This window comes from Fomitopsis serialis, assembly GCF_022376445.1.
Source record: "Fomitopsis serialis strain Sig1Antser10 chromosome Unknown B0H18scaffold_28, whole genome shotgun sequence".
NCBI classification, from domain to species: domain Eukaryota; kingdom Fungi; phylum Basidiomycota; class Agaricomycetes; order Polyporales; family Fomitopsidaceae; genus Fomitopsis; species Fomitopsis serialis.
Genome location: NW_025954988.1, coordinates 356,292 through 370,001, shown reverse-complemented (window position 1 = coordinate 370,001; position 13,710 = coordinate 356,292). Strand labels below are relative to the sequence as shown.

Genomic DNA, 13,710 nt, shown 5'->3' with positions numbered 1-13,710 from the left:
ACCGCACATAACTCTCCTTCTTGCTTGCTTATCTCCTCTACGTCGTTCACCCGCTCACTCTCTTGCTTACTTTCTCGCTGTTTTCCTACTGACATCCGCATCGTCTCTGGCACACTCCGTCAAGCGAATACAAGGAGTGAATTATGCCAGAGTACGTCTACGCCCTCCACGAATTCACACCGGAGAACCCGGATGAGGTGTCCTTTAAGATCGGGGACAAAGTTGAGGTTATTGAAAAGGATGATTTGTATGGAGATGGATGGTGGAAGGTGAGTCTGTCGCGTACCCGCTCTGCTGCCGAGCTATGACGGAGACCCTGTGGTGGAAAATGACACGGTAGAGGATAGTCTACGACTGTGCCAAGTCTATGCGACTTGGAAGGCATCCGTCCTCGTCTTCCAAAACTTATGTGTCGTCTTCTGGCTCGGCAGTAGCTGCTGGTGTGTCGAATTTTCTCATTCACGCTTGCTCTCTAGGGCCGAAACCCAGCAGGCAATATCGGACTGTTTCCGCGAAGTTACACATCCCCGAACCCTCCCTCTATTTCATCTCGACTCGCTGCTGTCGCGGAGAGTGCCGATGCCTCGTCCGCGTCCTCTACCGTCGAAGCGCCTGTTGCGTCAACAACAACAGCCTGCGGTACATCACAGCCTCCTCATGGTACTGCCGATCCGATTCTGAGCCATAGCACGGAAGAACTAGGTACAGCCAACAATGGCGCGCAGGGGTCTGGGGGAGGCGAGGTGATGCAAGCTACTATGACAGACGTGCAGAAGGCGATCGAGCAACTCGGCCGAGGGAATGACGACGGATCACGAAGCTTCAGCTTCATGAGCTCGCGCTCGCAGTCGACCGACCATTCCGACGCCGAAGACGAGGGCGACAAGGGCGAGGAGGGTGACGAAACAGAGTATGGATGGTCGAAAGGCGCTCGGACGATGCTTGCCATGCGCGCGCAAATGGAGAACGAGAAACGAGAAGCGCAGGGAAGAGCAAGCTCGACCACTGGCTCTGGTACTCCGGTCCGTCTCTCGGGGCCTCCGCACGATTTCGAGTTCAGCGACTCGAGCGAAGACGAGGATGAAGAGCAGATTCATCCCCGGCACCTTTCCGATCATGTCCGTTCGAGGGGCATGAACGGACGTATCTCTGAGGAGGACGAAGAAGACGAGGAGACCACTTCCAAACCTGCCTTCTCCGTTGTGCACTCCCGTACATCGACAATGGACTTCCATACTCCTCCTCCGGTGATCACTGTATCGGATTCTAGCCTACGCAAGAAAAAATCGAGGGATAGCTCGGCGCTCATTGTACCCTCAGAAGAGTTCATCGTGCCCTCGCCTAGTGCGACTACACCTGAAAGCTCGACTGCTCGCCCGGAGCAGTCCACCTTCTCGCAGGAACAACTCTCACACCATCTTGCCAACGAGGAGCCCATACGCTCTCCCTCCATGAACATCATAGCGGCCTCCCCCGTTGAAGAAGTCCCTTCGCCATCATCGCAAGCAAGCGCACCTCTTGAAGACGAGAAGTCTATTGCAACCTCTAATACTCCCGATGAGGTTCCCGCTCCGATTGCTTCACATCCCACGTCTGCTACGGCCAGTCCCTCTGTGATCTCGACGTCTCCTTCCGTGCAGACCGTCAGCCCCTCGCCAAGCACCGTTCGCGTTGCCGAGACCCCGCAGCCTTCGTTCCCCTCAACTGGCCTTCCTTCACCTACTGCATCATCATTTGGCGGATCAACGAGCACAGGGATCAGGCAATCACTCACGCCAGCAACAACTGTGTCCACGATGAGCGCCGGTGGCCTAGAAGCAAAGGCGCCCGGTAGTGGGTCCTCTGGATCAGATACGAGGAAGGAGAGGCCGGACGGCCATCCTTCCGAGTGGTCGGTCGAGCAAGTGGTTGAGTGGCTCCGGTCCAAGGGCTTCGATGAGGGTGTGTGTGAGAAGTTCACCGGTGCGTCTTGAGTGTGCTTGTTCCTGTCTGTGTCAACGAACCCTTCGATTTCAGAGCAAGAAATCACGGGCGACGTGCTCCTCGAGCTTGACGCGAACGTCCTCAAGACTGAGATTGGTATCGTCGCGTTCGGGAAGCGTGCTCGCATCGTGAACGCGATCGCCGAATTGCGCCGTCCCCCGTCCATCTTCGAGTCTCCATCACATACGCCGGCGCGAGTTACTACACCGCGCTCGCAGACAGGCCAGTCCTTGCCCTACACGCATTCACATTCGGCAAGTCTACAGAGCTCCGCACATACACAGACGTCTTCGGGGTGGGGGTACTCGCCCATGTACGCTCCGCATGCCTACCAGAGTAGCCCGATTACTGCTTCTCCAGTTGCAGAGATACCACTGCCCAGTGGCGACGGGTTGAACCGCAACGGGTGGCCTGTCGCCGAGGTGGATACAAACGGCGGTGCCGCGAAGAGCGAAGCTGAATCGCAACCCCTCGGTCTCGGTCTCGGCTTGGCACAGGCTATCAAAGACGGGGTGTGTGGTCTTCCCAATAAAATGTTAGCTGGCCTGTTCGAAAATACTAATGCGGTTCTGTTCCATGACATGTAGAAACGTCCCGCTCAGCTGGTGCTCTCGCCGAGCGATGGGGCTATAGCGGCCACTGCGATTGGAGGAGACATCCGCCCTGCTGTCGAGGATGACCGTGGCGCCATGAGCGAGGTGCGAATAACTTTGAACGCGGTGTCCGTGAAATCACTGATGGTTGGACAGAGCGAGACAGTCGCCTCGGACACGAAGAGCAGGGGCCGGCGCCTATTTTGGCGTACCGAGTCCGGTTCGGTGAAGGAGCGGTCATCGCTGAACGACACCGCCAGTCGGCACTCCAAGGACACGTCCGTCCCGCAAACGCCTCCCTTGTCCGCTATGTCACTTGCGGCGTCCTCCACTAACTCACCGGACGGTGCGAAGTCTGCGCCGGAAGGCGCGCCTCCGGTCACAGCTAGGCCAAAGAAGAAGCGCGAGAGCGTTGACGGCCGCAAGGCGTCGGACCGGCTTAGCCTCTTTGGTACTTCCTTCTCCGGGACACTGGGGAAAAGTGGCAAGAGCAGGAAGCCGCCTCCGTCGCTTTCTGGGTGAGTTAAACCGCGGAAAGTGTGATACATTACTAATTTGTGGTGCCTTAATTTTTAGTGCGGTCGAGAAGAGCGAGGACGAGAAGGAGAAACATCATGGCACCTTCTCGAGGATACGAGAGAAGCGGGGCTCGAGTCGGCCCTCTACCGCTGATGGCACCAGCAAGGAGAAGAAGTCTGGCCAGTTCCTCTCCCTCAAAGAGGTCAAGGAGTCCCCTGACAAGGAGTCGGAGAAATCTCAAGAGTTGAAGGACAAAGCGAAAGAACCGGAAAGGTCGGCAGTCCTGCGCAAACGCACAGCATCTACCGTCGGCGTTTCGCAAGCCGACAAGACTGGAAAGGCTGACGACACCCTCAGGTCTCCTACAACCCCAGAATCCAGTCCGCTCACGCTCACTCTCAAACCTGGTCAGAGTATCCTGGAGCAAATCGGGACACCTGACCATGAGGGTTGGTTACGCAAGAAGGGCGAGCGCTATAACGCCTGGAAGATGCGGTATTTCGTCCTCAAGGGTCCGCACCTCTACTGGCTGCGGAACAAGAGCAAAACGGTATGATCCCCTCTGCATTCGCTGCGACGGGCGCCTTATGCGAAACATGGTTTAGGAGAGCAAAATAAAGGGGTACATCAACATCGCCGGTTACAAGGTTGTTGCAGATGAGAACATCGACCCGGGACGCTATGGTTTCCGTATCATGCATGACTCGGAGAAGAGCCATTACTTCAGCTCGGAGGAGCACATCACTGTCCGAGAATGGATGAAGGCACTCATGAAGGCCACAATCACGCGGGATTACGCTGGTGAGTCTAGCGTACTTCACTTGCGACAAGGCTGAAACGAGCGCTTCTAGACCTTGTGGTGTCGTCATGCAACATTCCGACAATTCCTCTTGCAGTCGCACAAGCGATGAATCCTGCGCCGAGACCCCCTTCTCCTGGTGCACGAGCAGCCACCCAGAAAGCGATGCGCCCTGATAATCCGAACCAGCTGACCCAGCGCGACGCGCAGGTCTTGCTCATGGGCGTCACAGCCAAAGAGAAGGGTAGTATGGAGCGTACAAGGCTCGACTCGTTCTTCACGAGCGACACGCGCTCCACTACCAGCGTCGAACCATCTGTCCCTAAAACTATTTCCAAGGTTCCACCGCGACCATCGCGGGAAATGCGAAGGCTCAACTCTCTGACGGAGTCGACCGTACGTGATCTCCACGTTTCAGATGCGCCAAAGGACGCTGACTGATACGCTCTACCCAGACGTCTTCCGTGGATGCAGGCCTCATCGACTGGGCAAACTCGCACCTCCCGAAGAACCTGCAAATGACGGACCTGTCAGCACCGACTTACGGTGGCCTGGCCCTTTTGCGGCTCGCGGAAGACATCAAGGGGAAGCAGGCGACCCCGCGTGTGCCGGACTCTGCGTTCCCGTCCGGGCCGAACGACGACAAGCTCGACGGGCTCTTCAAGCTCTTCGACTTCCTGCTCGACAACGATGTTAAGATGGGCACCGTGAGCATTAACGACATTCGGCAGGGCAAGCGGGACAAGATCTTACAGCTGCTGAAGGCGCTGAGGGCCTGGGAGGACAGGCGGAAGGCGGTCGCGCACTCGCTGGGGCCGCCGTCGCCTCCGCTGGGGTCATATTTGGCGATGGCGGGCCCAATTGGGATGGGGCCTGGGTGATATTACGGGGTCGAAGGGCGAATCTAACCTACTAGTGGACTTGCGCGCGTAATCATCTTGCATACATACGTTCTGTCAAATGTTTTGTTGTACAGTTTAGCATCACCCGGGACATATACCCTATATCTATCGCTAGCCTGCTTGTTAGTGTCGATAGACATCTTGATGTACTTGCGCCGTTGCGCCATGTGGTACTGCCGAGGATGCACAAATGCTGTTCTGCGCTCGTTGCAAATGATGAGGCCGTTTCGAATCCGAAGGAGAGCGCGATTGCAACTTGCTAGTCTCCTGGGCAGAGTCTGAGAAACACCTTGTCGAGCGGTGAGGATTTGTTGTTGTTGTAGGGCTTCATGAGGTTGCTTCCAGTTTGAGCCTGGGCTAAGATATATTGACCAGCAGTCCCATGACTTCAGAGCAACGCGTTCGAGCAGCACTGATGCAATGCACTAGCGCGTCTTGGTTTCCGACAATTCCTAGGCCGAGCTGGGTCACAGATACAAGGCCACCGTTCTCGTCTACCGCGACGGACAATGTGGTGTCGAGCAAGGGCTCCTCAAAGATGTGGGGTCTGCGAGTACGTGTGTACTGTATAGCGGTGCCTAGTCAGTGCACAGGGGGCGAACTAGCGGTAGGGAAATTTCACGCACTTATCGAAAATCCCAAAGGACATCGAGGCCGGTAAGCGGCTGACATGCACAGGGGATTTTGATTTTCTTGAACAGATGGTGCGGCCCGTCTCTGCGTCGAAGCTGGTTTTCGGTAGCCGGGCTATCATAGAGAACTATCCTGAGTGTGCGTCATAAACGGACGGATGAACTGCATACTGTTTTTGAGAGCCGCCACCATGGCGAGTAACGTAGCGTCGAATGCATTCCCGTCATAATTGATGCATGTCGCGTCGACGTACAAGACCCACACTGCTTTCCCTGCTTCGATGCACAACGACTTCGTTGGGATGACACCAGACCTGCATGCGCAATCAACATGAGTCGGACGGTAGGCCGAGTGAGTACGAACGTAACGAGCACTTCGTTTAGTCTGTCAGAGAGCACCTGGGCCTCCTCCGTGGGCGGGCCCGGCTTGAACCTCGGATGGCATATCGCAGGAAGGTCTAGGTTGGGAACTTGCACACACGCACACGAGTTTACTTTACAACTCTAGCTCTACGGGATGCACGCTCACCTAGAAAGCCATCCTCTGGGCTATCCAGCTCAGGCTCCGCAATCTCGGCTTTGACTCCGCATACAACGGTTGTCTTCCCCAATCTCACTAATGCAGAGCCATCTGCGGTGGATATCGACCCTGTTTCGTTCGCGGACGTGTCACAAGTGAGCATATGCACACACTCGAGACAACCCCGCACGGAGGGAACGCCTGCACCAACCTACGTTCACCGAGACCTCTCGCCAGCCGCCGAGCTCTCTGCCATCCGGGCGCACGTTCTCCGCGAGGAACCGCTCAAGATAGACTTTTGGATGGAGTCGCTGGAAGGTCGCCGCGCGCAGGGCGTCCTGGTCTGCTTTGGACGTCGAGGCCGCGGACGTCGAGGGTCCGGATTCGACCATCATGCAAATTGTAGGAGAGAGTTCGGGGTCAAGAGATGTGAGACAGTTTTTCGCCGCTCGTCAGGAACGGTGAGCCTAACTGTCAGGGAGGCGATGGAGGGAGGAGCTTGGGAGTCGAGGGCGTTTGCGGCAGAAGATGCTCTGAGACACGGTCCGAGACGCGATCACCTGAACGCGTGTATCCGCGTCGCGCGCGACCTTTCTCCCATCAAGCACAGGCTCAGAGATTTGCAAGCGAGTGCGCAATGACAGTATCGCGCCGATTTCGCAAGCACACTTCGAGCAGCTATACAGATTGTTCAAACGGTGTGTGTACGTAGGGTTCGGGTGTTACATGGCTTGTGTAGTAGATGTTATCTAGAGCCCGACATTAATGGTACATGTACTTGGCTTTTCAGTCTATAATCGTCTTTGACCAAACCGCCCTAGATGACGCCCTTGCACACCGCAATCTCGGCGTTCACGATGCTGCTCGTCGCCGCGCCGATCGCGACGTTATTCGCGAGCACGACGAACTTGATGTCGAGCACCGGGCACTGGCGCACACGCCCGACGTTCACGCCCGCGCCGGCCTGGTAGTCGCGGTCCAGCCGGGGCTGTGGCCGGTCCGGCTCCTCATGCACGAAGATAGTATGCCGCGGCGCGGACGGGCACGACATCGTCCACGCGTCGGACGTGTAGGCCTGCAGGGCCTCGCGCACTTGCTGCGGGCTCGGCGGCGGTCTCCGCGCGAAGCGCACGGAGACGCACTCCGTGTGGCCCTCGATGACGGGGACGCGGTTGCACTGCGCCGACACGCGCAGAGGCTGCCGCGCGTGCATGTCGAACATTTTACGGCCGTCCTCGCCCTCCGCGATCCCGCCGAGGATTTTGAGCGTCTCCCACTCCATCTTCTCCTCCTCGCCGCCGATGTAGGGCACGACGTTGTCGATGATGTCGAGGCTGGGCACGCCGGGGTAACCTGCGCCGGAGATCGCCTGCATGGTTGTGATCATGCATGATTCGAGCGGGCCGAAAGCTTTTTCGAGGGCAGCGAGGGGGATCACTACGCCCGTCGTTGAGCAGTTTGCGTTGGTGACAATGAAGCCTTTGTGTAAGGGTGGATTGTGCAGCGCGCGCTGTTGCTGGATCATGGAGAAGTGGTTGGCATTGACGAGAGGTACGATGAGAGGCACATTGGGGTCCCGTCTGTGGTTCTTCGCGTTCGAGAAGACGGCGAACTCTGCGCGACGGAACGCCTCCTCTGCAAAGACGTAGAACCGGTCACATTAGCTGTCGTATCTCGCAGAATCCTCGCACCAGCAGCGGACTTACCGATCGGACCAGCAACATCAGCGTCTAAGCCTGAAAACACGATCTCGCACCCGCTGAAGCACTCCGGCTTGCACTCCTGGACGATCGTCTCCCTCACGATGGCCGGAATGTATTTGGTCTGCTTCCAGGTGACCGCGCGTGCGTACGGCTTGCCCGCGGATCGCTGGGATGCGCCCAGCGCATGGAGGACGAAGAACGGGTGCTCGGAGAGGAGCGCAATGAAGCGCTGGCCGACGGTGCCAGTTGCGCCGAGCACACCGACGTTGATCTTGCGGCCTTCGTGCATGTCGGCGAGGACGAGTAGAAGGGGGCCTGCGGTTGGCCCGGCGGAGGGCGAGTGACGGGTCCGACGAGGTCAGAGCAAGGCAACCCTTGGGTCAGAGTCTGATCAAATCCGTCCAGGAGTCAGCACGTCCCGTCACACGACCGCCCTGCGCCGTGACGCCGAGTGACCCGCAAGACAAAGTGTGACAGGCACTGCGCGCCCTGTCACGGTGGCGGATGCGACGCGCTGGTGGTGTGAGTCACACTGTGTGAGTGTCCGGCACCCTACCACGACCATGTCTGCCGCCGACCAGCAGGCTCAGCTGCTCTTCCCCCCGAACGTGCAGTACAACGCCTCTCGCGTCTACTCCATCAAGTTCCTCTCGTCGTGCTTCGCCGGCGCCGTCGCAGGCGTCCTCGGCCTCGAGAACACCCTCGGCTTCGCGCTCTTCATCCTCGCAACGCTGCTGACCTCCGCGTGTTTGTACGTCAAGTGCAAGGGACGACCGGCGAAGTACATTCCCGGAGGCTGGTGGGAGCTAGTAAACCCCGGTCAGGAGAACATCTCTTCATTCATCCTGGTGTGGACGCTATTCTACGGTATGTCGGCACCGAAACTTCGTTGCTATCTTCTCGTTCATCCCCTGTTGTTTGACGCAGGCGTTGTGCACGGTAAGTCCTACCGGTAATCAGTGATGTGGCGTTCACTTTACGCTTTACCCAGTCTACGATTAATCCCGCTGCACCCTGTTCCCAGCGGAGTCGCCTGTTGCAGTCGTACGTTTTCTTACTCGTGTCTTCTCCGGTCCGGCCACGCTCAGGTGCCCACCGTTGGTTTTTGCAATCCTTGCTCATGTGGATGATCACAGGCATACGGCAGGCACTTGCACGAGTCACCGGCGATGCACAGCGTGGTGTCCGTATCTGTGGCGCCACCCAACAGAAGGTGAACTCTAGCAGGATGGCAGCTTCTTGTGGCCTGATCTTTCGGTTTGTCCGACCGGTCTTCGGGCTGCGGCCCCTTCATATGCCATGTGTACTGTGCCTAAACTACGTCGCACGAGATGAAGCTCGCGTGTTCGACGTCGCGACCCTGGCTGTACAGGTGTCTTCTTTCCAGTGCACAGGTATGTGATCGTATGTACACGATCTGTCACCCCGAGTCTCAGAGTGATGGCGCCCATCGACCGCCCCTGCTCCTGTTCTATGAGTCGTTTCCACAACTTTGGAGGCAAGCCCGCGGTGCGTGTATGTGGTCCGCTGCAGCGTGTAAGTGCTTCTCGTACCGCCCGACTTGCAAATTGGTGCGTCCTGTTGTGTCGCACCCGCCGTTAGGACGGCCAATGCAGGTAAGTCGCACCGGGTTTGCGGTGCCCCATGGTCCTATCTTGTGGAGATGCTCGGAAGACGCCTCTGCAGCATTCCCTTCGGACATACGCGTGTCTGGATGTGATCTGGTGGTGAAGTCCACCCCGCGGTACGACGAGGGGTGCTTCTGGGGTGTGAATGGAGTTGGGACGGGGCGCGTTGGGTAGCCTGCGCTTGGATGGTTGAGTGAGAGCGTGGGGACCGGAAGCGCGGATTGATTGTTTCACGATCAAGCATTCTTCCGGAAGGTCCAAGGATGATGGGCCCAGCACACGCCGGCCAATGGATAGCCGCGATGCACGGCTCGTGGCCCGCACGTGGGCTTCGATGACGAACCAGGCCAACTGAGGCGGTGGCTGGCATTGCTCCCAAAACGGCATGCATTGTTTTGCAGACTCGATGATGATACGCAGCGCGAAGGCAATAATAATCCCTCCAGCTCGCCCAGAGCTTATCCTCCTCCCCGCCCGCATGTCCTCGACCGTCTACACCCTCCTCCAGTTCAGCGCGGATCCCTGGAATGCCCGCTTCGAAGACCTTGAGAGCAGACTCGCCTTCACAGTGTGTGTGTCTTGGTTGCCCCAGTCGCAATTATAATCCTCATTAATCAGCGACTATGTAGGGCAATGGTACGCCAGTTGAACCGCCCCATCTCGGGCTGTCTAACGTTCGCGCAGATTGAGGAGGACCCAAACCTCATAATGAGACTCACGCGCGAGAAGCCCTGGACCCAGCAGCATCCGGACATCATGGGGCCCAGCAATTCGTATTTCTATTTTGGTCCTAACCGCGCACCGGGCTACCTCGTATACGGGAACAGCCCACCACAGTCGATGGCAAACGCGCGACGGCAGAAGAGAGACAACAGCCCGTATGAACAACACTCCGTTCTCACCGGCTCTCGGAAGCTTACGAGTATTCATTTCCCTCAATAGCTCACGCTATTTCATAGCGCAGAACGGTAAAGAATTCAAGTGGAAGGTCACCCCTCAGCGACTAGAGGTACGTGGCATAAGCTCCGGCGATCTCGTCGCACCTGAGTTTACGTGCCACGCAGTGCCTAGATAGTAAGGGAAGCACGGTGGCCCTATGGGAAACAAGCCAGCTCGAAGACCCGTTCCATGCGCGGTTAACCATTAAACATTCAGCGCTCTCCATAGCCACCGAACTCGTGACGACCTTGACCCTCAACCGCATTGCGATGATAATGAATTGGTGACTACGCGCCTGCATCTCCAGACCACGAACCTTGCCACACGCGCCGCCTAATGTCCCTCGCTATACGTATTTCGTGATCCGTGCGCAGTGGAGATGAACAGAATCGTGAACTGAACGGCCCAACCCGTACCAGGAATAACCAAATTGGCAGTTCGCTACCGCGCAATGCTCCCGTCGTTTATCGCAGTGGTCCAAGGCGCGGTGGCAAGTTGTTTCCTTCTACGAACGGCCCTACGTCCTACGTACACGACCCCAACGAACACCGCTGCCGACCTCATCTTACAATGCTTCCGATTCTCTATCACCGGCAGGCCACCCCTACTCCTCCTTTCGGATTTCTTCCAGCGATTCGATGAGCCGAGACCACTGCGGCTCATCTTCGAAGTCCTTCGTCCGCCCCATGAACGTCCGCAGGATGCTCCTCGCCTGCAGCTTCCACTTGAAGCCCTCAGCCCGGGGGCCGAAGTTTCGCAGGACGTCCACCATCTCCTCCACCTCCCCTACCGCCTCGCGCCACTTCTGCACATCCGTCTCGCCTTCTCCATCGTCCCGGCGTTGCTGCATCGATAGGCGTCCATGTACGCATTCAGAGCCTCCTCCCACCGACCCTGCCAAGTCAGCAGACGGGCGCGGGCGCGGAAAATTCGCGGCGAGGAAACACGCGGGAGGATCGTCCGTTCGAAGAGGTCGTTAACACGCCTCAGAAGCCCGTGACCCTCATTTGGATTCAGCACTGCCTGGCCACCGGAGCCGCTGCCCTCCACGGCGTCGTCTGGGTTCGCTGGTGCCCTCGTAACGGCGTCGACCAGGCGGTCGAGTACGTCCGCGTCCACGGACTCTGCGCCGTCCTTGGTGCTGCGCTCTCGACGATGCGGCCGAGGGCCCGGCACGCTTCCGACAGCTCGCCGACGTCCATCGCCACGATCATGTAGTTGGACCACATCCGCCAATTGTCATAGGCGAATTTCAACCCCTGCTTCAGCGCGCGGAAGGCCAGCATCTTATTGCTGAACGGTATGCTCTTGCTCGTCTCGTCGCTGTACACTAGGTCCCCGGTTTTTACCTCCTGTTACGCAAACTCGATCAATGTAACGTAACCAGGTGAGAGAGACTCGGCTTACTTCGCTATCCTCCATTTCAATTCTTTTACCCGCCTCGCCCATGCGGAGGTAAATGCTCGCAAGATTATTCCAGCTCTCGCCATCCTCGTCATCGAGAGTAACGCAGCGAGTGAAGGACTCTCGGCGCCCTCCCAGTCCTCGACACGGACGTACGAGCAGCCAAGGATGAACCACGATCGGCCAAGGAGCGGGTTTATTGCCACCGCCTTACGCAAACAGGTAATTGAATTCGGGTAGTCTGCGCGAGCGAAGTAATACCCGCCCAGCGAGCGCATGGCTCTTCCCGAGGTGTCCTTGGAGATGCCCCAAGCCTTGTTGTAATGGTCCAACGCGTTTTCAGGCTCCAGATCGCCCAGCAGACACCAGAGCTTGGCCTCGCGCATGGCGTCCAACGTCTGCCTCCGTCCCTGAGCAGACACCTTCTCGCGTGCAATGACCGTGTCCGCCTCAGCCTTTCTGCCTTCTAAGAGATCGCGGACGATGGCGATGCCGCGCTCGCGCCGCTCCATGCTCTGCCAGCATTTTACGACCTCCTCCCACATCTCGAGGCGCTCGAAAATTTCGAGCGCGGATTTCACGACGCCCAGCGAGAGGTAGCGCAGCGCGAGCTCCTTCTCCATCTCCCACTTGCTCGGTAGAGGGATGGAATGGAAGTAGAGCAGCCGCTCGGAGACGGTCGAATCCGCGGTGGGCATTTGGTCAACCAGTGCCTGGAGCTGGAGTGTGGATCTCTCGACGGTACGTGTGCGGTGGGCTTCGAGGCGGGAGCGTAAGAGAGGGCTATTGTATGCACTGACCAGTTCTTGGGATGAGAAATGACGCGATTGACGTACGGTTTCATCTGCTCGGCAGTGAGACCGTGCGAGGGCGAAGTGTTCCTAACATTGAGGCATAGCGCGAGTAGGATACTTTGATCGAGGGGATGTAGAGCTGGTTGAGACGAAGGATTGAGGTGTGCAAGCCGTGAGCCGGGTTCCGAGGCCGAGGATGATGTGAATTCGGTCTGCTCGAGCAACGTGTCATCATTGAGGGCCAACGTTTCAGGTATGCGAGTAGTCAGAGAAGCGACGGCACCGGCTTGCTCAGTAGTGCCGGTGGTCTGTGCGGCTGTTGTCTTACTCTGTTCGGTGTCGGTAGTATCATCGTCTCTGTTGCGCGACTCGGCCAATAGGACAAGTTGCGTAACGTCGGTTTGTTGAATTTTGTTCGCTTCCCGAGGGCGCCTGTGAGCTCGTACTCCAGTTGCGTCGCCCGAGCTGCGCGGATGAAATAATCCGCCGCCGATTTGTCATGTCCGAGATGGTGTTCCAACAAACCTTGTTCGAGGATAAGGCGCCCGGCGAGGTCGGGATGCGAGGCGAAGGACTGCAAAAGGGGTTCCACAGACGACAGAAGGTCGGCGGGCACGGCAGTAGGCTCGTCAAGAACCTGTTGATGTACGAGCCAGGCCCGTAATCTCCACCACACAACAGATGGGCAGTGATCGTACGGAAGCTCCAGGAGCAATTTTGCGACTCTGAGAAACAGAGGTACGTCGGCCAGATGGTACGCCGGTTCTCCTCCATGTGCGAGCTCCGTTACTGCCTTCCTATGTAACAGAGAACCAACTTCGGTGGGCTGCGTATTTTTGGGCAGTGGAATTACATCCGAGACTTGGAAGTCCAAATCCGGACCAGTCCAATTCGCCTGCACAAATGAGTGCAAGCATGCGACCGCTACAGCCAGTCGAATGATCTCCTGTTCTGCGGAGACGTTCTGTGCGGAGATTGTGAAGCTGAACCACTCATCTATGGGTTTGTCTTCGAGGCCGTCGCCCTCCTGCTAATCGAGAATAACTCTCGGGCACGGGATGACGTGAGGGGCGCACGGAAATTTCCCTCGACGACTGTTTCGCGATGTCCGCAGCATCGGCAAAGGACGTATCCTGCGGTATGCCTTCCCATTTTCCGGTGAGCAAAGCCCTCTCGATGGCCTGTACGCTCATTTTGCTCGATCGAAGAATCTGAAAGAGTGTGTCCGGCAACGTCCGGTTCGCTGACCGATCGCATAGTCGATCTGTGATCATAGCAAGGGGTTCCGTTTACG

At 57.6% G+C, this 13,710-nt stretch overlaps 6 protein-coding genes across 6 annotated transcripts; 3 read left to right on the top strand and 3 right to left on the bottom strand.

The window, feature by feature from the left end:
• Positions 1-143: 143 nt before the first annotated feature.
• Positions 144-4,775, top strand: B0H18DRAFT_1084840 (uncharacterized protein; the record flags this gene model as incomplete). The annotated part of the gene is made up of 9 exons (XM_048031841.1): positions 144-269; positions 477-1,962; positions 2,017-2,495; positions 2,571-2,681; positions 2,733-3,094; positions 3,153-3,645; positions 3,701-3,896; positions 3,947-4,290; positions 4,350-4,775. 9 exons carry the CDS (start codon positions 144-146, stop codon positions 4,773-4,775), a joined length of 4,023 nt encoding a protein of 1,340 aa, XP_047894180.1.
• Positions 4,776-5,126: 351 nt separating this feature from the next.
• On the bottom strand, positions 5,127-6,453 carry B0H18DRAFT_295114 (ribosomal protein S5 domain 2-type protein). Its single transcript, XM_048037449.1, has 6 exons — positions 6,160-6,453; positions 5,958-6,077; positions 5,793-5,898; positions 5,600-5,742; positions 5,423-5,543; positions 5,127-5,360 (listed from the first exon to the last, which is right to left on the bottom strand). Exons 1-6 carry the CDS (start codon positions 6,341-6,343, stop codon positions 5,291-5,293), a joined length of 744 nt encoding a protein of 247 aa, XP_047894179.1. The 5' UTR covers positions 6,344-6,453; the 3' UTR covers positions 5,127-5,290.
• Positions 6,454-6,605: 152 nt separating this feature from the next.
• Positions 6,606-8,159, bottom strand: B0H18DRAFT_295096 (aspartate-semialdehyde dehydrogenase). Its single transcript, XM_048037448.1, has 2 exons — positions 7,655-8,159; positions 6,606-7,583 (listed from the first exon to the last, which is right to left on the bottom strand). Exons 1-2 carry the CDS (start codon positions 7,938-7,940, stop codon positions 6,766-6,768), a joined length of 1,104 nt encoding a protein of 367 aa, XP_047894178.1. The 5' UTR covers positions 7,941-8,159; the 3' UTR covers positions 6,606-6,765.
• An 8-nt stretch (positions 8,160-8,167) lies between these two features.
• B0H18DRAFT_295028 (Rab5-interacting protein-domain-containing protein) lies at positions 8,168-8,762 on the top strand. Its single transcript, XM_048037447.1, has 3 exons — positions 8,168-8,518; positions 8,579-8,590; positions 8,643-8,762. Exons 1-3 carry the CDS (start codon positions 8,215-8,217, stop codon positions 8,651-8,653), a joined length of 327 nt encoding a protein of 108 aa, XP_047894177.1. The 5' UTR covers positions 8,168-8,214; the 3' UTR covers positions 8,654-8,762.
• A 995-nt stretch (positions 8,763-9,757) lies between these two features.
• Positions 9,758-10,505, top strand: B0H18DRAFT_875845 (uncharacterized protein; the record flags this gene model as incomplete). Its single annotated transcript, XM_048040457.1, has 4 exons — positions 9,758-9,853; positions 9,964-10,157; positions 10,222-10,288; positions 10,344-10,505. 4 exons carry the CDS (start codon positions 9,758-9,760, stop codon positions 10,503-10,505), a joined length of 519 nt encoding a protein of 172 aa, XP_047894176.1.
• A 317-nt stretch (positions 10,506-10,822) lies between these two features.
• Positions 10,823-13,638, bottom strand: B0H18DRAFT_1094527 (uncharacterized protein; the record flags this gene model as incomplete). Its single annotated transcript, XM_048032386.1, has 9 exons — positions 13,493-13,638; positions 13,270-13,446; positions 12,812-13,242; positions 12,419-12,773; positions 11,775-12,356; positions 11,626-11,742; positions 11,373-11,570; positions 11,112-11,352; positions 10,823-11,040 (listed from the first exon to the last, which is right to left on the bottom strand). Exons 1-9 carry the CDS (start codon positions 13,607-13,609, stop codon positions 10,823-10,825), a joined length of 2,436 nt encoding a protein of 811 aa, XP_047894175.1. The 5' UTR covers positions 13,610-13,638.
• Positions 13,639-13,710: the final 72 nt, after the last annotated feature.

Bases quoted from the DNA above. Each gene is read 5' to 3' on its own strand.
- B0H18DRAFT_295028 (XM_048037447.1), top strand. From the start codon at position 8,215: ATGTCTGCCGCCGACCAGCAGGCTCAGCTGCTCTTCCCCCCGAACGTG.
- B0H18DRAFT_295114 (XM_048037449.1), bottom strand. From the start codon at position 6,343: ATGATGGTCGAATCCGGACCCTCGACGTCCGCGGCCTCGACGTCCAAA. The intron at 5,544-5,599 runs GTATGCAGTTCA...TCTCTATGATAG, and splicing joins GGTGGCGGCTCTCAAAAACA to CCCGGCTACCGAAAACCAGC. The intron at 5,361-5,422 runs GTGCGTGAAATT...ACCGCTATACAG, and splicing joins TCCTTTGGGATTTTCGATAA to TACACACGTACTCGCAGACC.
- B0H18DRAFT_295096 (XM_048037448.1), bottom strand. From the start codon at position 7,940: ATGCACGAAGGCCGCAAGATCAACGTCGGTGTGCTCGGCGCAACTGGC. The intron at 7,584-7,654 runs GTAAGTCCGCTG...ACGTCTTTGCAG, and splicing joins TGATGTTGCTGGTCCGATCG to AGGAGGCGTTCCGTCGCGCA.